At 40.6% G+C, this 22,315-nt stretch overlaps 5 protein-coding genes across 8 annotated transcripts in view; 3 read left to right on the top strand and 2 right to left on the bottom strand.

Annotated features, from left to right (window-relative positions):
• LOC143214153 (uncharacterized) overlaps window positions 1–22,313 on the bottom strand; it is a 37,857-nt gene extending 15,544 nt beyond the window's left edge. Inside the window, exons 1-2 of the mRNA XM_076434847.1 lie at window positions 16,879–22,313; window positions 97–366 (exon numbers count right to left, since the gene is read on the bottom strand). The gene's annotated coding sequence lies outside the window, so the exon portion shown is untranslated. The remainder of the gene's footprint in view (window positions 1–96; window positions 367–16,878) is intronic.
• On the top strand, window positions 303–8,912 carry LOC143214147 (nuclear pore complex protein Nup205-like). Of its 2 annotated transcripts, none has more exons than XM_076434830.1 (7): window positions 303–514; window positions 660–823; window positions 908–1,324; window positions 1,392–1,683; window positions 1,754–2,473; window positions 2,595–6,533; window positions 6,795–8,912. In XM_076434830.1, exons 1-7 carry the CDS (start codon window positions 505–507, stop codon window positions 6,998–7,000), a joined length of 5,748 nt encoding a protein of 1,915 aa, XP_076290945.1. In that variant the 5' UTR covers window positions 303–504; the 3' UTR covers window positions 7,001–8,912. The 2 variants fall into 2 exon arrangements, with proteins under 2 accessions (XP_076290945.1, XP_076290944.1); XM_076434829.1 differs by having other exon boundaries at window positions 2,586–6,533.
• Window positions 9,276–11,059, top strand: LOC143214160 (dehydrogenase/reductase SDR family member 7). Its single transcript, XM_076434863.1, has 7 exons — window positions 9,276–9,415; window positions 9,492–9,644; window positions 9,724–9,830; window positions 10,060–10,299; window positions 10,419–10,538; window positions 10,602–10,771; window positions 10,859–11,059. Exons 1-7 carry the CDS (start codon window positions 9,292–9,294, stop codon window positions 10,932–10,934), a joined length of 990 nt encoding a protein of 329 aa, XP_076290978.1. The 5' UTR covers window positions 9,276–9,291; the 3' UTR covers window positions 10,935–11,059.
• On the bottom strand, window positions 11,046–12,678 carry Mrps2 (mitochondrial ribosomal protein S2). Its single transcript, XM_076434871.1, has 3 exons — window positions 12,270–12,678; window positions 12,081–12,176; window positions 11,046–11,784 (listed from the first exon to the last, which is right to left on the bottom strand). Exons 1-3 carry the CDS (start codon window positions 12,304–12,306, stop codon window positions 11,126–11,128), a joined length of 792 nt encoding a protein of 263 aa, XP_076290986.1. The 5' UTR covers window positions 12,307–12,678; the 3' UTR covers window positions 11,046–11,125.
• LOC143214159 (NF-kappa-B-repressing factor) lies at window positions 12,917–15,362 on the top strand. 3 transcript variants are annotated; one of them, XM_076434861.1, is made up of 8 exons: window positions 12,917–13,052; window positions 13,186–13,558; window positions 13,703–13,836; window positions 13,944–14,178; window positions 14,238–14,364; window positions 14,443–14,615; window positions 14,680–14,853; window positions 14,934–15,362. In XM_076434861.1, exons 2-8 carry the CDS (start codon window positions 13,383–13,385, stop codon window positions 15,094–15,096), a joined length of 1,182 nt encoding a protein of 393 aa, XP_076290976.1. In that variant the 5' UTR covers window positions 12,917–13,052; window positions 13,186–13,382; the 3' UTR covers window positions 15,097–15,362. The 3 variants fall into 3 exon arrangements, with proteins under 3 accessions (XP_076290976.1, XP_076290975.1, XP_076290977.1); XM_076434862.1 differs by lacking the exon at window positions 12,917–13,052 and adding an exon at window positions 13,072–13,098; XM_076434860.1 differs by lacking the exon at window positions 12,917–13,052 and having other exon boundaries at window positions 13,059–13,558.
• Window positions 22,314–22,315: the final 2 nt, after the last annotated feature.

Here is a 22,315-nt window from a genome sequence, read left to right as displayed (position 1 = left end):
TTGTGGTTCCTTACAATTCTTTATGCAACAAGTTTGCACCATTTTGCCAAATGTTTATGAAATAATCGGAAATAATGCATAAATATACTTGTATACCTCGCTTTTGTAGTCCGTGCTTTTGTATCGCTATCCACCATCTTGAATTATCTTTTGACGTAACTTGTGGGCATCAGATACTCTGTTATCTTGTAACACTGTGTCCATGCATATCCTGCACCTAAGCCGGGTTTATATTATCCATTCCGTTGCACGCATAATGCGCATACACTGTATTTTTTGCGCATGCGCGAAAAAAAGGCGCCATATCTCATAATTTCATCACTGGGCGCCAGAGGACTGCAGAGGACCGTTGACCGTTGGTTGAAACTGGAACATTGGAAGCATGAGAGAACCGGTGTTTGTATTATGTTGCACGATATTTGTTTAATCACATTACGTTTAAATACAACAGTTTTACGCGAGCATTTCGTGACTTACTAGTAACGTTCCCGCGATTAGAACAAGATGTCCGAAGGTAATTCTTTATTTACATAAATACTTACGCACAGAATATCGATTGAAAAATCTAACCCTTTTAACATGCCGCATAGCCCGATGCATTTCTATCGTTTCTACCGAATTTTCAATTTGAATTGTAACCGATGATGAACGTGTTGCAGAGAAAATATCAACGGCGGATATGTGGACTCCGTACAAGGAATTACAGAGTCTCGTAGAACGATACATCACGTCTTCTTCGACCAATCATGATCTTCAATATCATGAATTTACGGAAGCTCTACGAAATCATAGGCAGAATTTTCTTACGCTCTTGAAGAATCCTGTACGCGAGTATACTATATACACCATATATACTATATAAACACAAGCGTTTCTGTTATACATTTTATATTTTGTCTGGTTGCAGCCTCAGAATGCAAACAATCGGGAAGAAATAAAGAAAGGAGCAACAGAAGGAATCACGCTTCCCGACTTGGGATTTCAGTTGTTGCCGAAAGAGCTGGTGGATGAAACTCTGATTATATCGGACATGTATAATCTTAACGAACTGGCTGCCTTAGACCTTCTATGCACAGCGCAGTTACAAATGCCTGACCATCCTGGTTTACCTCGAGGATTAACAGCGATTTTATTGTACTACGATGGGAAGAAAGCTCTTACATCGACTCTAAGAATGCTTGTACAAGCTAGAATGGGTCACAGTTGGAAAATCGATGCACCCATAGCCCTCTTGAGACACATCACAGAATATACGGACAAATTGGAGAAGGACAACTTGTTGCAGGGAATTTTATCCTTGTTGAAACAAATGGATCCTGTAAAGGTGGCTATCCCAAATTTTCCATATTCGTTCTTTCTCTAATCTGAAACTCGTATTATATACTTGACAGGAACAAGAGTTGTTGGAAAAAAATCGTGCATTAGGAGGATCGAAACATCGCTACATGGTTATGAAGCTTTACAATGATTCTAGGCAAGACTTGGCTGATATTTTGTATTTGTGGTCTGCTCAATCCTCACTGCCAAATGAAATTTTACTCGGCTTGTTGTCATTATTACAAACAAGACCCATAGAATCGGAAGCACGCGAAGACGGGCTAGATAAAGTTACTCTCGCCCTTATAATGAGCGTGTTGAATGCTATCAATTTTAGTTCGTTACATATCCGCGAAAACGGCGAAGGTACGACAAATAGTTTGATATTTAGTATCGTATTTATAGATTAGAATTTTAAGATATGCGTTTGTTTCAGAACTACTAAATTCGATGCCGTTGATCTCGGATAGCCTTGCGCGCGAAGAATTTAGCGAGAAATTACTATCTACGACTATTACTTGGGAAAGCGCTGGACTTCGAGGGGTGATACAATTTGCTTTCGCTGTTGCCTTAACAACGATTAAAACTATAATTAATTCGCAGCCGTTGAACATTACGAATGAAGACGAAAGATTGTTGGAAGCAGCTTTATCTAACAAATGTTTCCACTTTATGGCTGAAGTATTGTTCAAGAACAAGAGTATATACTCGGAAGAATTTTATATTCGTTATTTTCATACTCTTGTATCAGATTTTATATTACTGATGCCTTTAAACGTGAAAGATTTACGAAGTCGAGCGGACGAATCGATGCGCTTGATACAAGCCTATCAACAAGAGGGTATCGAGCCGCCATTAAACTTGGACAATCACTTTGAATATTTGATGCTAACAGTGGCGGAGTTGTACAAAGAGGACCCCCTAAAATTAGATTTGGTGATGGATTATTGGTGTCATCATTCCGACTCGACGCACGTATCCGCGTCTATATACATGAATCGTTTCCCATCCAGACAAGTTGCGCTATTCAAATTCGTACGGCTGGCAGGTGAAATACTGCCAGCCGGTCTATTCGTACCTTATCTTAAAATGATAGCGTCCCTCGCATCTTCGTCGCAAGCTGCAAGACAAGTGTTCAACTTTCTTAAACCAAATGGTAATCATTGTAATCAATTGTTTTTGTCGCAGCGCGAAAGTGTTCACTGTTCGCTGTTTATACTTTGAACAGTATTTTGGCAGAACTCTAATGAAAATAACGTTCTTCTTAGGGACTTCAGGATCGACAACGATTTCATGGGATCACTTTTTCAAATCATTGAGCCAGTATTACATCAACCTCCGAAAAGAATTGCCTCCTAGTCAGGACACCGTTTACCGGCAAAGAAATCATCCAAAGGGTATCACCCCGGACGAAGTGAAAGGACTCGAAGCGGTACTCATGGTAGTTCAAGTAATCGCGAAGAACGATGAAATGTCCAGAATAGCGATATGCGATCATCCAGGGTGGAAAGTGTTACCATCTTTGATCGGTTTGGTCAGTTGTAGCATATCAATTCCTTTGAAAGGAGTGCTGATAAGGACTCTAGCCGCGTTAGCAAAATCCCCTGAAAGCTCGTCGACCGTGTGGCAAAGTTTAGAAGCCGCGCAAATACTATCAACGATACCAACCATCAGTAGCTATCAACCGCGGGGGGTTCAGACCGAGTTGGAGGAGATTGAGTCGAAGAAAGACGAGTATCCGTTGACACGAGCGATGCTGGAACTTCTGGATGTCCTGACCGATTTCCCGATACCACGTTTGCTGGGAATGGGTCATCGAAATCCCGGTTTCGATCCATATCTGCATTTCATCATCAACACCATTTTCCTCAAGTTTCATACGAGATCGTATAAAAATTTGGCAGAGAAGTGGGAGGTGGCCGAAGGCTGCCTGAAAATTTTCTCGAAGCTCATCAAACAGTATGAGCCGACAGTGGAGGATTTCATCGGATGTAAGGTGGAGTTGCAAAGCGGTGAGACAACGGTGGTCAACTCTGCTCCGGGATACCACATTATGACTCAATTGCACTCGAAATCGGAACTTCTTCACGTCATATTGTACATCCTGGACAAAGGTTGCTCTAACTTTGATTTATACGAAGGGTTCCCGGGCAAGAAGAACCTCGAGAACGGTAGTTTGTATTGTCTAGAAATATTGGAGAGAGGACTGAAAACGCAGCACAGCTACATGGCACAACTGTCAGCCGCAAAATCGATACACAAACTCCTAACCGGTTTATCCAGATTGCTTCTAGAGGTGGACCCGCAATCGAAGAAACCCGACTACATGATAAACGTCGCAAAATACGTCTCGTACAGCTCGTGGCTACCGCAACACGCATTCCACGCTGTCGGTGTGATTCTTGAGGTGACGAACGAACCAGGAGCCGACTCCGAACTGCTGTCGACGTTCACGGCGACTCCTGCCTTGGCTACCAACATCAGGCACGGGTTCGTCGAATGTTTGGACACAGACATCGCTCTGGATGATGATATCGAGTCGAGCGAGAAACAATATACCGGTAACTGTAAAGAGAGAATCCTGCTTTTGCTGATGCAGAGTATTACACGGCCAACACCGAACCTCTGTCACTATCTGCTAGCGTTCGAAATTACGAAGGATATTCGAAAAACATTGCTGCTGCAACCGGGTTTCTTGGGGTCCCCACGAACCTGCTTGCACTCGATATTGGGAATATTAGAGCAGTCCCTCGAACGCGGCCGCGACAAGATCACGGAAGCTTGTTACTGCTTTCTGCATACGCTGGCCGCGAACAACAAGACCTCCGTTTCGGTACTGAGATTTCTTCGTACCAGCGCGAATCAGGATTTCGTGCAGAGACATCTCTCCAAGCTGCCTTTCGAGGGCCAGAACACCGCAACCGAGCTGGGTTGTATGTCGTGGCTGCTGAAACTAGCCGCGATCGAGCTACGAGTCGCTGGCGGTAGATTACAAAGTTCTCTGGTCCAACGTCTGATGGGAGACTTGGGCCAGGAGAAAGGGCAAATAGTACCGTCGCAGAAGCTTCTGATGGATCTGCTGCACTACATCGAGTTTCAACTTCAGCTAGAAGCTCCGTTGTCCTTGGATTTCTTCGATCCGTCCCAGATTGAGATGGTGCTGGGCCGCTGCAGCGTTCCGGTTGCACTGATCGGTGGTCCGCGCCTCGTAGACATAAAAAAATTACATTCCCTAATCACGGAGGAGCTGGCAGTAACACAAAGCAGCGCGACTGCGACTCAACGGAATCTCATGCAACAGGAGGTGCAGAAAATCTTAACCCACGCTTTCAAGAGAAACCAGACGAAGCTGCTGTCGTACGCGACCGTCAAGTTCGTCGAAGGCTGGTGCCAGACAACCGAGATACTGTTCTGCGTCGCGACCAATCAACAGCTACCCACGCCGCAGAAGCAAAATCTCTTGCTGAATCTATCTCATGATCTATTGCAAAAAATGACTTCTTGCGAGGCGCTCAGCGAGATCAAGACCCTGGTGTCCGGCACGGTATTGATGTTGCTGGTCAATCTGCGGAATAGCTTCATCACAGAGACGGACAACAACGAGTCGTTCCCGTCTTCGCCGTCGAACACAACGATGATGAAAATCATCCTGAGCCACATATTGCAGTGGATACTGAACGCGGGCGCCTCCTCGCAGAAAGTGATAACACACCTGTACGCGGCTCTCTTGAATTTCCTCTGCGTGGTAGGCTTGGAGAAGTCGGAGAGCACCAATATCATAGACACGATGTACGTTAGTCAGCTGGACAGCACGGTGAACAGGGTAATGCCGGTGCAGGAACGTTCCCACCGATACGCGACGATACAGGTGATAAACAGCTTCGGGAACAAACTGATGGACATTCTGTGCCACAATTGTTCCGGCGGCCACGACGTTTGCAAGATGCTAGCGCTCTCCTGTCTCGACAAAATCTTAGAGCTCGACTACGACAACGCTTGGATACTCTATCTGACCAGCAGGGGATACCTAAAGCACATGATAGACAGCCTTCTCGAATCCGATAATATGTTACGGTGTATGTTACAGCCGGAGCCGCAAACGTTGCGACCGCTCTACCTGTACGAGGCGAAAATGGCAGCGTTCTGTAGAATGGCCTCCACCAGACTCGGCGCCGAGAGCATTCTCGAAAACAAGATTCTCTCGTGCATGTCGAGCATGGTTGTTTTCGATCATCATCCCGACGTGCATATCGGATTCGAAGGGGACGACTACTCGTTCATACCCTCGATCGGCCAACGGTACCAACAAATCCTCTTGCCGGCTTTGTATCTCTGCGACGCTCTGCTCACCACTCTCGGAACCGAGAACCAATCGTGCGCCATACAAGTGTGCGGGTTCCTTCAAAGTCATCGGGACGTCATCGAGATGGTTCTGCGAAACGCGTTCCCCAAAGCGAATCCTCTTTTCTTGAAGGAGATCGCCTGCCTCACCGGCGTCATATCCAGATCCGCCAACATCGACATGTACAGATTGGTCGACGAAGAACTGGCCAAGTCGGATTTCGACGACCGGAAATTGGAAGACACCACCGGCATGAGAGAACTCCGCGCTCATCTCTATCGATTGCAAAGACTGATGCTCTCTTTGTTGTGTAAATTTCAGTTGCAACCGGCGCCCGTTCGTTTTAACTACGAAGAAACCGACGCGAATCAACAGCACATGTCCTGCGTGCAGATCGTCGCAAACATTATGCTGTACACGCGCAATCAAATGCAGCACTCCAGAATGGATCAGAAGATACGGAACGTGTTGTTCGAACCGCATCTGACTCCAAAGTCAGGAGGCAGAGAGGACAAGATCAAAGATAATACCTCCGGTGGTGTACGCCTGGGGACGATCGTCGATCAACTTGTTTCCGTTACGAATTTGTTGCACTCCGAACTACCGCATATCGATGCTCTTATAAAAAAAGTCGCCATGGTAGGAGAAATGAGTACCACCGAACTAAAAGAGTACACGTCCGAAGAAGAAGAAGCGGAGCTAGGCGTGAGGGACCATCGGGTCATAGTCGAACAACGATTAAATCGCTGGATCAAAGAAAAGCGGAAAACTATCAAATACTGTTCCCTGATCATAGAACACGCTTTATACATACTCTGGAGTCACCTGGACTTTTATATGATTCAAGTTATATCCCGACACAGTCGAATGCAAGGTAAACAGCTTTGTGCTTTTAATGCTCGCAGAAAGCGAATCTTGAATGGCGATGCTGAGTTGTTTCTACGCTCTACTTGTTGGAGGCTGTGCAGCCTCGTTCTACACATTTCACAGCATACATACTGAATATACAGTATACAGGAAAATCGGCCAACATACGGGGCCTAGAAACGACTCGCACTGCTCATCGGTCTAGGGTTACCGTTCTCGGGTACTTATCGGTGGTCGCGTTTTCTAACTTTTCTTGACTTATTTCCAGTGTCGTCGGGAGGTATAGACGAGGACATGGTCGCGTGGAAAGGATCGTCGGAGACACTAATGGAACTAAAATACGGTCTCGTTTCTACTTTTACGGACAGTTTTATAACGCAACTGTTAGACGCACACAGCGAGTACACGACGGTAGATCACAATTTCGTCGATGTGCTTGTAAGAAGGATCAAGAGATTATTACAATTTCCATAAGCTCGCAGTCACGTATAGCGATGCAAATGTACAAGAACATATTTTTTTATACGTCCGTGTATATTTACAAGCGTCTATCGAAAGTCGCGCAGACATTATTTATTAGAAAAATATACTTGGATCGATTGAGTTTTAAACTACCGTTGAATACGTTGAATATCATCTTCGTTCGATCGGGTCGTTCGTTTCTGTGTATCTACGAGATACTTTGCCGTCACGTATATACATATGTATGTACATACTTTTTTTCAACTGTATATATGTATATATCTGTACATAGGAATGCTAACATTTGTAATATTTTTCGGCTGTACTTCCGAAAGGCCGATCGAGATGAAACTTGGTGGGTATTATGAGCGATAAGGAAGGACTTTAGTTATAAAATTTTAACTTCGGGAATTTTTTTAGTTTTTAGCCGTTTGTTCTCAGAAACACTGTGTGAGTGTGTTTGGTGTCGTCGAATATGTAGCCATTCTTCATTATCATATGTATCAAACAGTTCACGCGGTATGTAGATCGTTCGACGATCGTAGTGATATATATTTGCAGAAACGGTCGACGAGCGGTTGCATCATACTGACCTTATGGTCTAAGACAGTGGTCCCCAATCCCCAACCCCCGGTCCGTGGTTCAAATGGTACCGGGCCGCCCAAGGAACATTAAATACAATTAAATTAAAATTATTAAATCAAAACAATCTAAAATATAAACAATCAACGTCCCCCCCCCCCCCCCTCAGCGGGCCGCGGTAAAATTATCAAACGTTGACCGGTCCGCGGCGATAAAAAGGTTGGGGAGTACTGGTCTAAGATGCTGACGCATACGGACGTGCACGTATAGGCGAAATTCAATGTAGTAGAAGCTGCAGTTTTTCGCAAATATCTCGAACACTAATAAGTTCCCGAAGTTAAAATTTTATATTTAGGGTCCTTTCTTCATAACATGCTCCAAATTTCATATCGATTGGCCACTGCTGCCTTTCGGAATAATATCCTATTTTTCTAATAATATATCCAAATATTCCTTCCATAGTTTTGTTCTGTGTCTACAGTAATTGTGCCCTGTCTTTCTGCCTGGCATATGCGTGCGTACATACCCGCCCAAAATCGAGCAGCTTCGAGCGACGTTCGGCCAGCATAATGCCCGTTACCTGCTCGCCTGGCTGGGCTCGATTTTTGCTCCATGTGGGCGTGGCTGACTTGATAATAGAAAGATTGCCACGATTAATACAAGCGGTCGTATCTAATCGCGGTGGATACGTCGACGAATGTCGTATTTAATCTTATTGTTAGTCTAATATTGATAAGCTTCCACGTAGGTAGTTTTTTAACTTAAAATGTTAGATATTCTATAAGAAAGTAATAAATATATAGATTTTAGTAGCTTAAGTAACTTTTATGCGTTCCCATTACACATTTCGCAAGTGTCCGGATATACTTTTAAGCAATAGTGTACATATATGTATATACAGTAGCGGACAAAAGTTTAAGACCGCTCTAAAAAAGACAACTTTTTTAATATTGTACTATACGATTTGAACTTTTTTGGGAAGCTAGAGCAATTAGTTTACTAAAGGATGTGAAAAGAAATTTTTTCAAAAATTGCAATTGATCGGAATTGATGAAAAAATACTAAAAGTTGAATTTTTAACTTTTTCATGTGGACCTATATTTAAAATTTAAAAAATACGTTTTGTAGATCTGTGTCAATTAAACATATTCTGAAAATTTCATCAAAATCGGTCGACGTTGCAATGACCTACAAACGTTTAAAGATGGTAAAAATTGCAGATTTTCACAATTTATTGCCGAAAATCTACAAAACATATTTTTAAAATTTTCAATATAGGCCCACATAAAAAAGTTAAAAATTCAACTTTAGTATTTTTTCTTTTCTTTTCACATCCTTTAGTAAACTAATTGCTCTAGCTTCCCAAAAAAGTTCAAATCGTATAGTACAATATTAAAAAAGTTATCGTCTTCTTTAGAATGGTCTTAAACTTTTGTCCGCTACTGTATATACATATATTAAGTATTAAGTGAATACATATTTCAGATATTCTATTGCCACAAACATTGACCGGCATGACATGTGCCTGTGCTCATACGATCGGATACCATTTATAGAAATTGCACTACAATAAGTGCTGACCGGAACTTTCCGTGTCTGTATACAGTTAGCATAAATCTACCTTTGTCGCAACTATACGTTCTACATTCTACATCGTGCATCTATCTGTCCATCATTCTCAGTCCTATTTTTCAGTTAACGTGTTTCATTTACGTTGAGAAATGGATCTTTTAGCAATAATTGGTTTAGTGGTCATTATTTATTACCTTATTTATACGATATATCCCTGGTTTCTGGATTGTGATTTAAAACTTGCCTTCTACGAAAAATTTGGGAAACCGATAAGTAAGAGCACGTTCGTTACAGTCGGCAAATTATTGCAAAATATCATCTTACCTGTAACCTTTTTATATTCGTTTAGGTTCTCTGGAAGGAAAAACGGTGTGGATAACAGGAGCATCCAGTGGAATTGGAGAAAATCTTGCATACGTCTTAGCAGATGTTGGTTGCAAATTAATTCTTTCTGCACGTAGAAAAGAACTACTGGAGAAAGTAAAAGCTAATTGCTTGCAGAGTATGTATTCGTAACTGTAACTCACATGTCTCTATTGTTATACAAAATTTCATCCATACCTGTTCGACCTTATCCTTAGGAAACTCTAATTTAAATGAAGCAGACGTCGAAGTACTTGTCTTGGATATTTGTGATATAGATAAACACAAATCGGCGTTCGAACATATCATCCAGAAATTTGGGAAAGTAAGTACCGAGTCAGCAAATATCGAGCACATCCTGCAAGCGTACGATACCAGCAGATGGCGAGCATTATGCTGTCGGAACGCTGCTCGAAGCTGAGGATGTTCGGAATCTGCTCGATTTTGGACAGCGCACCCTGCCGATACTTATTGTGACGCAGATACCCGTCGAAAATCGAGCATTTTGCCTATGGGTTGTTGAATTGTAATTTTAATGCAAACTCTTACTCCAGTTGGACATACTTGTAAATAATGCAGGCCGCTCTCAACGGGCACAATGGGAACAAATTGATCTCTCCGTTGACAAAGATATGTTCTCTTTGAATGTTTTTTCACAAATTGAACTGAGCCGATTGGTGGCAAAATATTTTCTACAAGTAGGCGCGGGTCATATTGTAGTTAATTCGAGTGCCGCGGGTATTACATCTGTAGCATATTCTGCTACGTATTCTGGAACTAAACATGCTTTACACGTTAGTAGCGCTATAATACCAGTACCAGTAGTACATATAACAAAATATTAATATTAATTATATTTATTGTAACATTGTACGAACGTATAATATATTTATTTTTCGTCGCGCGCGTGTAGGGATATTTTAATAGTTTCTGGATGGAGAAAATAGATAGCAATATATCGATTACAATGATGTGTCCAGGACCGATTCAAACAGACTTCTTAGCAGAAGCATTTACGGAGAAACCTGGAGAAGTATGTTCAACATTGTATTACAATAAAACATTTATTCGTCTGCTAATGTAATTTTATTTACAGAAATATGGCGAAAAGACGAACGAAAATTCACGGAACAAAGTTAGCGCAGAACGTTGCGCAACATTGATGGGAATTGCGATAGCAAATCAACTTCTTGAAGTTTGGATTTGTAAACCGAGCGTACTTCAGTTACTGTATCTGAAAATTTATTATCCAAATATAGCGATTTGGTATATCATTTCATTCATTGAATTTCCATTTTCGTTTTCCATGTAACAATATTACTTGATGATTTACCATTTTTACCATATTTGTAGGATATACAAATTACTGGGACCAAGATTTCTACAGCGTTTGCGGGACGATAAAACGACGCTCAAACAAGAACAATAAGTACAAGATTTGTGAAGTCTTGAACATTTTTTAAAGGTGTTATTTAAGAAGTGCTTAATCTATTCTTGTTACGTTATTTTTTAACATATCAAAATAAAGAGAGGAGTCCAATACGATAGGAATAACGTTTAATCGCAAAACATTTCAACTGAATAGTCTATTATGTCTGTCTATAAATATTGTACAGAAAATCAATTGTTTGTTAGCCTCTCCATTACTTTTCTAGCAACTTTTCCCCTCAGTATAGCATCTTTGAATAAGTTACAATACAGCTCTATAGCACAAGGTGTGTCGTCGTTCCCAGGAACTGGATATGTTATAAGATTTGGATTACAATTTGTGTCGACGATGCCAATTGTTGGAATAGCCATTTTAGCTGCATGCGTTACTGCGATATGCTGGTGAACGACCGATTCCATGGTATTAAGGAATATGCATAAGTCTGGTAATCTAGTAACCATTCCAAATTCAAATCTGGCATTGGTAAATGTCCCAGGTTTCCAGCGTCTGGTATGAGCAAACTCTCCGCATTCTTTTGCAGTATTTTCAACTATGTTAGCAATTTGGGGATTCTTTGCGATAAATAAAATAATTCCGTCTCGAAATGCTATGTGAGCTGCAAAATTTAATGCTTGTCGTAAATGCTCAGCTGTTTGGTCTAAATCGAATATCAGATGACCTAGCCTGGATCCAAATATGAACGGTCGCATATGATCATCCAATGATCCCTCTTTATGGCCAAAATGTACTCTAGCTTTAAATAAATCTTCGACTGTAAATAGATTATGAATTTTGAAAAAATCTGGATGCGTCAATGGATCTATCAAAATCTGTTCGACATCTGGAGCAACTAAAACATTCAATGTAATCGTCAAGGATAATGCAAGCCAAATACGTATTGGAATTGTAATAACTAGACCGTGGATCTTTATGCAAAATAAAAACTTTCCATCTGAATCGCAAAAAACTGGAGTGAAATAAAAACTTAATTTCTTCGTTAATTCCATTTATAATTGGTTCAAAATAATAAAATTGTACCTCTAAATTCTTCTAATGTTTTTGCTGCTTTAAATTGCACCTACTCAATTTTGTCATAACTGCATATAATCCACAGTCTAGTAATAACCAAATGCGAAATATCGTTACCGTTAGCAGTTTTTCGTTCCGCTTGAATATCTGTGGCTAATCTGCGACATGGAAATCGCGCGGCAAACGATCGTAGAATATTTTTGTCTGTACATACTATAACAATACAATGCAAAAACAAAGCGTGTAAGTCAGTGTAACACCCAATATTAACTATCCAATTCTTTGAAATATATCAATTATATTTACATCCAGACAAAACTCTTCTTCTAACCATATTATTCATTTTAACAAATATTAGTGGTACTGTTTGTACAAGTTGAAAATTCAACAGGAGCGGTACCAAGTATCCTTGATGTCTGAATAGGTTAGAAAATCTCTACAGTTAATGCACTAGGACTAGAACACTCGTTTCGGAAATAAAAGAAAAAGTTCATGCTGTTTCGACACCAACTAGTGCACTGGAGTTCTTTGAAATCTCCTTTTGTTAATTCTGTTTACATAACTTGGTATTCGTTCATTTCAAAGTAGTAAATAGTGCACCATGTTATGGTAAATACATATCAACTTGGACTAAAGATAAAGCAAGATAAAGACAAACAAGTAAGTTACTTGAAGTAAGCGGAGAAACGGAGTTAGCTTTGTTGCTACGTTCAAATTATTTCAGACGCGATGTATCGTATATACAGAGTGTCCCAAAAAAATATTGTATTTCCTTGAAGGGAGTAACTTTTTCCTTTGCGAAAGCACAGCCTACTGTAGGCTGTGGCGAAAGTTATCTACGCAAAACGTGGACCAATCAGAACGTGGCTACAGCTAAGCGTGGCGTTGGCATTGGCCGAGCCGGAATCCGTCTGTGTTTTTGATTGGTCCGCGTTTTTCGTCAATAACTCCTCTATATACAAAGCTACGGAGAAGATTTTCGCAAAGGAAAAAGTTACTTCAAATGACCTCAGGAATCAGCCTTTTCAAGGAAGTACAATATTTTTGGGACACCCTGTATATTATGTACTTATACATATCTGTATACAAGTAAGTACGTTTCAGGTTTCAGATGATTACAGTTCAGCTGTACCGGGTACTGTAATAGAAGTCATAAGCATTCCAGCAAATTTAATTTCCGTCTACGTGTTAGTGTAAATAAATCCAATTTTTTCTTATATAGATTATATATATTACACATTATACATTAGAACGTATAGACCACCCCAAAAAAGAAAGACAATTTGAATAAATTCGGAGCAAAGTGGATCGGCATACATTGGAGATAAAGTTTACCTTTTTGTGAAAGGCTATGTTTGAATGAGTAATAAGCTCATAAACAATCTAAATTAATAATTAATTGACAACGAAAATATCTTGATGAAAATGAGCTCTGAACAAAACTGGGATGTAGAAGCACACAAAATGGAACACGAGTGCGACGAACATTGGGAACTGAGACGTAAATTTTTGTTAGCTCATAAAGATAAATTTCCAGAGGATGAACTTGTCTGTTTAGCACAAGTATTTACAAATGTCGAACTGCTTGGCTGCAGGTGAGCAACAATTTCGCGTTTGTCCAAGTATTTGTTCTGCGTTACTTATTTACTTATACATTGACGTATGTGTGCGTCTAGACAGTTCTTCCACGAAGAGTTGGATGATTTGTAATTATCTCAATCTCTATGTCCGCATTCTAGGTATCCAGAAGAAACTATGCAGATCATAGCTGACTTGGGCAGCGATATTGTCGGCGATTACAGGGAAAAACAGAAAACTAAATTACAAAGAACATTTGTCAAAGCTTCTAGTGCAGCCAGCCTAAAAGTTAAAGGTACATTATAGAGCTGTAAGTTGTTTTTTTTTTTATCAATTAAAACATCTTGTAAGAAATACAATTGGCTAGTCTTTTTTATACCATGTCCTATGTATCGTTTATAGGTCAACCTGCTCTATCGTTTCGCAATAAAGTACAATCCGAAACAAAAACTATGCACCAATCAATAGATTTAAGAAATAACAAAGAATCTGTTAAACGAAGAAAAGTGGATCCTCCATACGGCGATGTAATTTTAATCGAAAGATTCGACGATGTACCACAAAGTTCTCTTGTTGGCTCGATAAGAGCGTCAGGTGGAAGCATAGAATGGAAATTTGATAAGAAAGGCGAATCTTGGTAGGTATTATCCTCCTATATTTTTAAACACGCAATCACATAGTTTTTCTTACTTATAGCAAATGCACAGTTTTTGTTAATTCGAAATTGTTAGCAAAGGCTAATGGCGATAACCAGAAGTTAGCGAAGAAAGCTGCTTCTATCGTTGGTTTAGAAAATCTAAAGAAATATTACTATACGATTAAGGTTTGCCAGAATGTTTCTTTCTACTTTGCAAGATACCACATGTTTATTAGAATTTCACGTTAGCCTTGTTATTAATAGATTAAGCACCATGTAAACCCGAGTGTAACAGTAACAACTACAACAATGTTAAATAATAAGGTCAACGATGTTTCGATTTCTGAGGACAATGTTGGAAATAAATTAATGAAATTAATGGGCTGGACAGGTGGTGGTCTTGGAAAATCGCAACAAGGAATAGTTGAACCGGTCACGTAAGTATAATCTTTTAATTTTTGGTAAACAATCGAGCATACAGTGATCGTATTATCGTTCCAGACTCAAGCAACAAATCAGCAGAGAGGGACTAGGCTTGAAATCGAATTCCTGTACAATGAACGACTTCAAAAAAAAATGTAAAGATATTATGAAAAAGTACCTCGCGGGTGACATGAGAGAAGATCTTGTATTCTCGGTTAACTTTACGAACGACGAGAGAGCGATAATGCATCAGTAAGTGTATCTACAATACAATGTAAAAGTATCGAATCTGTTCAAGTCCACTTATTAAATGAACACTCAAACCATTTTAGAATTGCTAGACAGATGGGCTTGAAGTCGCACAGTTATGGACCTAAAGATCAACGCACAATGGTTGTTTCACGTAAAATAGATATTCGAGATTTGGTCGAAGAATTGAAAAGTCTTGGAGGCGTTACCACAAAATATAAGCTAATCGAACCAACCGAATGTTGAATAAAACGTAATAACATACTTTTCTGTATGCAATGCAAAATTTAATGCAAAACATCTAGAAACATAGTGTACGTATAATTCACAAATGTTAATTAAAACAATTCGAAAAATGAAATATACATGTGATTCGCAACGCAATATATATTTCTCTTAACATATCTCTCTCTCTCTTTCTCTCTCCCTCTCTCTCACTCGCATACACATTCACTCACTCACTCACTCACTCTCGCTCGCTATTGTTCACATTGTTCAAGTTCAATCTCTTATCGTTAATGAGTAAAACAAATTTCGCGAACGCGGGTTTCACAAATTTAGTTTACTCGCTTGATTACAGTTTAACTCTACGAGATCGAAATTCTCACGTCAACACGGGTTCTTTTTTTAAAGGAAAATCAGTTTAACGAGAAAATGGAAGGGCAATTAAAGTTCTATTATGATTCGGTATGAAACGAAAATAGACGTTCTAACGATAGTAGAGTACGCGTGCATGGTCAGGTACAATTTGAAAATTTCGATGATATAAAACTGAGGAAACGTTTAACTTTATTTGATGATCGATGATCGGTCGTGTGCGAAACTTATCTTCCAAGACAATTTCATCTTTTTCTTTTGTTCAATTAATAGAAGTACAAAAATTTTAAGAAGCAAAGTTCACTTGAAAGAGTATGATACGTCGCAATCGACGTATAATAAGGAAGCTTTGGCAGTAGAATAATTAGAAGAGTCGGAAAAGTAAGATAAACGCGAACGGCGTGTGTGCGATTTTTTTTCCATTGTACGATAAACATGATTGATGCGGTTTTATGCGTACGGGCGCAGAGTATCGTACTCCATTGTTCGATGCTTGATTCACGCTAGCAGAAACCAGTGTGTCTATTACACGTTTTGCGCAACAAAAGGAGAACAGGAAAACGCGAAAAAGCAAAAAGAAAAAGCTCGTTTTTACCATCTCGTTAAAGAATTTTGTTTAAACGACAATCTGTTATGGACGGATACCGTAGACAGCTTGTTCCTGTAAAGATTTACAGATCGATCATCTCCTCTTAAAATTGTTACGCCCACTTTGCGCATACTGGCAGCATGAAATGCATGATTGCCGAAACGACAAAAGTATTTACCAGTAATTCTATGCCCTGTAACTTTCTATTGTTTGTATTCGTATTCGAGGATAAAGAACGAGCTTTTCGTACATACAACGCATTCGAGACTGCGAATACAATTCGTTTAAACAAAGATACACGTACACAGAGGAACATGAGTCGAAAATATGCTACCGACAAAATTATAAATTATATTATACATACTGCATGTACTGTACGTATGTATTATACAGGGTGTATAAAAAGTAATGGTCATCCGTCCTAGGGGTGAATCTACGCCTCTGGATCGGTGGACAATTGTAAGAGAAACTTGCCGCAAAATTGTTTATAACAAAGAAAATTGTTGTTAAAGTTTCTTTTTACATCAACGCCTTCTACTCATCCAGAACAGAAAAAGTTTGAAACGAGCCATATGTCGCAAACAAATAGTTATCGAGATATAAGCTGTTAAAAGTTCTTGCAAAATTTGAGTGTGTAGAATTATACGTATAGACAAAAGCCTACTCGTGTGCGTGCCTCGAACTTCGAACAAATTTAAAGGGACATTCGTAGCTAGGCCTGTACCGAGTCATCGTCGCCCTGCTTATTTAGATCGCAAAATATGGAATAAAACCTCGTATCCATCGTTATACATAAGAATATTAATCCTACATTATAAAATACTAATGTAAAGTGTACTTACAAATTTTTCGGAATCTTCTGTTCCTCCGGTCGGATCCACACAGCACACTATTATTTAAAGACGCGAACACGTGCCTGTCTTTCGAAGTCAAGTTTCGAAGCACAAAAGTTCACGCTTCTACATAATCAATAAACACTGCACAACACATTTTTCGAAATCGCGACAGCGAACGAGAAGAAGTTACTCCGACCACGGTAAAAATAGTTCTGCGATCTAAATGCGACTTCCGCGCGAAAACTCTGCCCCCATCATACAATAATGCATTCGATTGAAACAAGCAGAATCGTTTCCAAGATGTTGATTTATCGCTGCGGGCACAAAGATCCGGCGATATACCTGAAAAGGTTGTTATAGCAGACAAAAAACGCACACGAATCAGTTCCGAACAAAAAAACGAAAACAATTCCGAACTGGCCGATTAATTTACAACCACCGCGCCCCGACAACTTCAACCCCAACAGGTGGACAACACGTGCGACAGACCCACCGAACCAACCATACAATTATAAATTACCCCATTGACGACCGAAAACAATACGGAAAGGATTTTTTTTTATGGTTTCCCACTACTCAACCTAAAGTCCTTCCGACACCAAATCCACCCTTAACCATTCACGAAAAACCGAGGTGACAACCGCAGTACTATTTCGATCGTAGCCGGAGTAACTTATTCACGTTCGCTGTCACGATTTCGGAAAGTGTGTTGTGTAGTGTTTAGTAACTTTGTAAACAATTTGCTGTGGATTCAACGGAGGAACAGAAGATTCTGAAAAATTTGTAAATAGTCTATACTTTATATTAGTATTTTATAATGTAAGATTAGAACTCTTATGTATAAACAATGAATATAATGAAGAAGGTTTTCTCTTACATATATTTTGCAACTTCAAATGTATAATCTGGTACGGACCTAGCGACGAATGTCGCGATTATGTTCTGTCTCATCGATACGGTCAGATAGACTGCAGTAGTAAGGTTTTTTTCTGTATACGTATAATTCTACACAATCAAATTTTGCAAGAACTTCAACAGCTTATACCTCGATAACTATTTGTTTGCGACATATATGGTTCGTTTCAAACTTTTTCTGTTCTCAATGAGTAGTAGGCGTTGATGTAAAAAGAAACTTTAACAACAATTTTCGTTGTTATAAACAATTTTGCGGCAAGTTTCTTTCACAACTGTCCACCGATCCAGAGGTGTAGATTCACCCCTAGGACGAATGACAATTACTTTTGATACACCCTTATTCGTAGTATGCTGTGAAACAGGAACTGTACAAGCAATCAAGCGTATGGAAAGATAATATACTCGCGCGCATCGTTGGGACTGGGTGCGTAGTGTCAATTACCGTTGTTAAAAGTGTACGTTCACTTGAATACAACGTCGAAATCGGAGCGAATCAGGAAGAGAGGGGTACGGTGGAGGGTGGAGAGTTGGGAGAATGGGGGACTAGGGTGAGACAAGAAGGAACAAGAAGACGCTCGCGAGCGGAGATTCGGAGCGCCTCGATCTCGTCTCGAAAACCTTTCGTTTCTAACGCATACACAAGTTTCCCTCGTTGTCTATCTTCGGTCCAGGCCCTACTTTGGACCGTAATTGACACCTGGAGGGAACATTTTGCGATATCATCCTTCATATTTCTCCAGTTTTTTCATTTTTTTTTTTTATTTATATACCAAAATATTATATCTACTATCTGATAAAAGAGACTCTCTGTCGATATGTATGTAATTATGTCTACGTAATAGTAATATACATGTAGGATTTTAGAAAAAAGAGGGAAGAGGGAACCCGGCACCCCCAGCGAAACTCGAACCCGCGACTTCGCTATTCGTAACTGATCAGCTCCCGGACAATATCAAACTGTTTCCATTTACTTTCGGCGTTCACGATTTTCTTCAGTCTTTGCCTTAACGTCTTAACTCGTCTTAACTTTTTCTCCCGTTTCCTAACTCCAATTCTGTCAACTTTTTCTTCAACTCGAATCCCGAACCGATAACCTCGACTGTTGTTCACGTGCGGTACAACTTTTCCCGTTACGCGCTCCCTCGGGATGTTCCGGCCGAGTCCCCAAAATGTAGGATTTTTGTTATCAGGGCCCGCTCTAGGGACGAGCAACCTGGACATTTATCCGGGGCGCCTTTTGGCTGTAAGTGTGGGAAAAATATTGAAGTGTTAAATATCCAATTAATAGAAAATTTGCTTTTATTAAAATAACTGCTTTTATTAAAATTGAAATAAAATGATTTGATTTTTATTGACAATAAAAAATATGTACCTTTATTTAAAAAATATATATATATTCTTAAGGGACGGCAATTTGTCATTTTGTCCGGGGCGACGTAACCGCTAGAGCGGGCGCTGTTGTTATCTGCGAAGAAAAATAACGAAACACCCTTGTCTTTCTCTTTCCTTTCTCTTTTTCGGAAAATAACGGAACTGTATCAATTTTAATAACGAATAGGTGTAAAAGGTAGGCATAAATAAGTACATCTGCACGGTTCGACAGGGATGTTGAAGAATTAAGTACATTACTGGATTGGAACGATGTACAGAAATTGATCTACGGGGAAAGAACGTCACAAGGATCTGCAAAGCACTTCGTCGTGTACGAAAACGGATTAGTTAAGATGGACGAGTTTTGGGTGCTCTCCCTTGTTCAAGAGTTAATCAGCTACGAATCGCGAGATCGCGGGTTCGAGTTCCGCTGGTGTATGGTTCCCTCTGTTTCCCAAAATCCTACATACATATGTACATATATTTTATGTCATATATTTATATATACTTATTTATTTATATTTAATTAGAAGATACGTCATTTGGTTGACTAGAAGATTACGCTTAATAGATAGAGATATGTCTTCATCGAAGGGAATGTCCCTCGGAAATGATAGCCGTCCGATCTATCGAGTGGTTTTGCTTCGATCTGCGTTCACGTACTCGTAGATCGCGGAAAATACGGTACGGTGAATTCGCAGAAGCTGCTTCTTCCTGAGGTAAAGCTTTGCTCCACGAATTCAACAAATAGTATCCTTCGATGTCTACGAGTTCACAGATTGAAACGATACAAGCTGGAAATCCAGAAGAGAGCGCGGCTCTATCATTTCTCAGAGAATTCGGCACTCGTTAAAATTACTGATATGTATTCAGATTGATATGTGTTGCGTTATCGTAATGAAAATATCAATACAATTACATAGCGTTGTACACTCGATTCATTTTTCATTTTCCTTTTTTTTGCTTCTCAGTTTCCCTTATACGTTTTGTTAAGTATGGCGCGGCGTCATACCCTGAAGGAACGCGATGCACGGTGCTCGATTTGTACCTGTTTTGCTTTTCAACTGTAAAATAGAAATACGTATGCGTATCTATTTCGGTGTACAGAGCGAGTCGCGTCGAAGGATCGGAAACAACACGCGCAATGCGTTCGAACGAACAGAACGTGGGTGAAACGTTTTATGGATCCGCCGGTGTCTCACTGTTCTAAACACCGTCTTTCGTTTCCCAGATTACCTCTTGGTACATGCTGTTGCAGAGAAGAATCGATACTCGGAAGGGTCGACCCACGTTAATTAATTCCTTCGTTACCCCGTTCACCTTCCAACTAGTGACCCTTTCAACTTGTAATGTCCACCACGCGAACGTATACCCTTGCACGCGTACTTTGAGACACCTTGTAACACGAAGCGCTCTATAACGGAAACCAAGCGATGAATCTTGCCAGGAATCGTGCAAGCTCATTGTCGGTGTTTCGATCAAATATAAGAAACGATTCCGAAACAGAGCTTCAGCAGCTGTTAGATTCCTTATCAGTTTTTGCATCTTGTTCGGTAATCTAATGATCGTCGGTTCTACACCTGATCACCGTAAATTGTTTCGCAACATAGCAAAAAGATGTAGGAAAACGGTAGGAAACAGTCGTCCAATTTTTAAAAAAATATTTCCATTTTTCTAATATTCTCTTCATCCGAAGCAACGATTATCGTTTGTCAAGCGGGCGTCAGTTTCGGGAAAGCGAGGGAATACTTATATCCATCGGGATAAGGGGGAAGTGTTCCGAGAGACGTCTCTCGAATACAGGGATCGGATCGAATCGAGTCAAAAGTACGAGATAGCGGTAAACACGCGCGTCGCAACGCTGTTTCCACAGGATCTGCTGAGAGGAACGATTGTTCGTCGCGAAAGCGTTTCGTAGAAATTCATAGAAATTTCAATTTGATTGTTGTTAGGCTCTGGAACCGCGTGAACGTCGTCGCGTTTCGAACAACGATCGCGAGTCGAAGCAACGAAACACATTTTTAATCGACCTTCCGTTTCTGTGTACTTACGTTACGGTTGTGGAACGTTTCAATCGAGAAAACAAAAAGAAGAAATAGTGTCGAATGTTCCAAGAGCCACAGGACAACGAACGCGATAACGATCGCGTGTCACGAGTCACGACATCGTTCCGAGCACGGAAACGAACGACGTTATCGGTATTGATCGTTCGCTGCGTACCGTCCGAGAAGAATCGGTCGGACAAAAAATACATTTAATTGACCTGGTAATTGCTAAGCTCGTGTGCCGGTTTCGAGTGTCCGCATCGGGTATATGCATCGCCGATCAAAAATATCTATATTACCTCTTTTGCTCGTTATCTGCCGACGCGATAGGCGAAAAGATCGTAATCTTGTTGTGATTAGAAACTCCGCGGGGACGATCTTCTTCCTTTTCGAATAAATAGAAACGAGAACCGTGGGTTCTTTCGCGAGTAAGCCCCTGATCGACGAACTTCCGGGCACCATACTTTCGACCAACAGCGTACTCGACTGTTTGTCGGCTCCCGATAGATATTTTTAGTTGTTATTCACCAAATATGATTTCTCTTATCGTCAATGGAACAACACGTGAACCGGGTTGAGCCGGGCCGTGCCGGACCGGGTCTGATCGCGTCGCCCGTCGCGTCGATAAAAGCGCGCAGACAGATACGCAAAGCGTGCCGACCCTTGACATTTCACTGAGAAAGTTTAAACGTTCGGTACTCGCTTGCGATCGTATATGTATGTACGTATGTATATCCTCGGATTAGATCGTATCTCGGTGCTCAATCAATTGTTTCATTGTCAGAGATGCGAGCAACAAGATATCGAAAGGGGGCAAGGGGAGAGTAGAGAGGAGAAGAGGAGCGGCGGGGGCAAGAGGTCCGTGGTTCGCGAGAAGGTTTCGCGCTTCGTCGGCGACGGATCGAATAGTTTCATTTCGCCAAGTTGATCCGTCGACGAGAAGTCGGGTTCCGCGATTTACGATTCGCGGAGCAACGAATCGATACGAAACGAAACGAAATGCAGCGCAGCGCAACGAAAGGGAACGGAACGGACGAAATGGTGCGAGCGATTGTAATACGATACAGCCAACGCGATCACGTCTCCGAATTCTTCTTTTAAACGGATGGCCG

Source organism: Lasioglossum baleicum, chromosome 12, assembly GCF_051020765.1.
Source record: "Lasioglossum baleicum chromosome 12, iyLasBale1, whole genome shotgun sequence".
Classification (NCBI taxonomy): Eukaryota; Metazoa; Arthropoda; class Insecta; order Hymenoptera; family Halictidae; genus Lasioglossum; species Lasioglossum baleicum.
This window is presented reverse-complemented; position numbering and strand designations above follow the sequence as displayed.

Excerpts from the sequence above, each read along its gene's own strand:
- LOC143214147 (XM_076434829.1), top strand. Across the intron at positions 1,325-1,391 it reads AACAAATGGATCCTGTAAAG|GAACAAGAGTTGTTGGAAAA; the intron begins GTGGCTATCCCA and ends TATACTTGACAG. Across the intron at positions 1,684-1,753 it reads TATCCGCGAAAACGGCGAAG|AACTACTAAATTCGATGCCG; the intron begins GTACGACAAATA and ends CGTTTGTTTCAG.
- LOC143214160 (XM_076434863.1), top strand. The coding sequence starts at position 9,292 with ATGGATCTTTTAGCAATAATTGGTTTAGTGGTCATTATTTATTACCTT. Across the intron at positions 9,645-9,723 it reads AAAAGCTAATTGCTTGCAGA|GAAACTCTAATTTAAATGAA; the intron begins GTATGTATTCGT and ends CCTTATCCTTAG. Across the intron at positions 9,831-10,059 it reads TCATCCAGAAATTTGGGAAA|TTGGACATACTTGTAAATAA; the intron begins GTAAGTACCGAG and ends CTCTTACTCCAG.
- Mrps2 (XM_076434871.1), bottom strand. The coding sequence starts at position 12,306 with ATGAATAATATGGTTAGAAGAAGAGTTTTGTCTGGAT. Across the intron at positions 12,177-12,269 it reads AAGAAGAGTTTTGTCTGGAT|TATGTACAGACAAAAATATT; the intron begins GTAAATATAATT and ends GTATTGTTATAG. Across the intron at positions 11,785-12,080 it reads GGAACGAAAAACTGCTAACG|TTGCTCCAGATGTCGAACAG; the intron begins GTAACGATATTT and ends TGAATGTTTTAG.
- LOC143214159 (XM_076434861.1), top strand. The coding sequence starts at position 13,383 with ATGAAAATGAGCTCTGAACAAAACTGGGATGTAGAAGCACACAAAATG. Across the intron at positions 13,837-13,943 it reads AGCCAGCCTAAAAGTTAAAG|GTCAACCTGCTCTATCGTTT; the intron begins GTACATTATAGA and ends TATCGTTTATAG. Across the intron at positions 14,365-14,442 it reads AATATTACTATACGATTAAG|ATTAAGCACCATGTAAACCC; the intron begins GTTTGCCAGAAT and ends TGTTATTAATAG.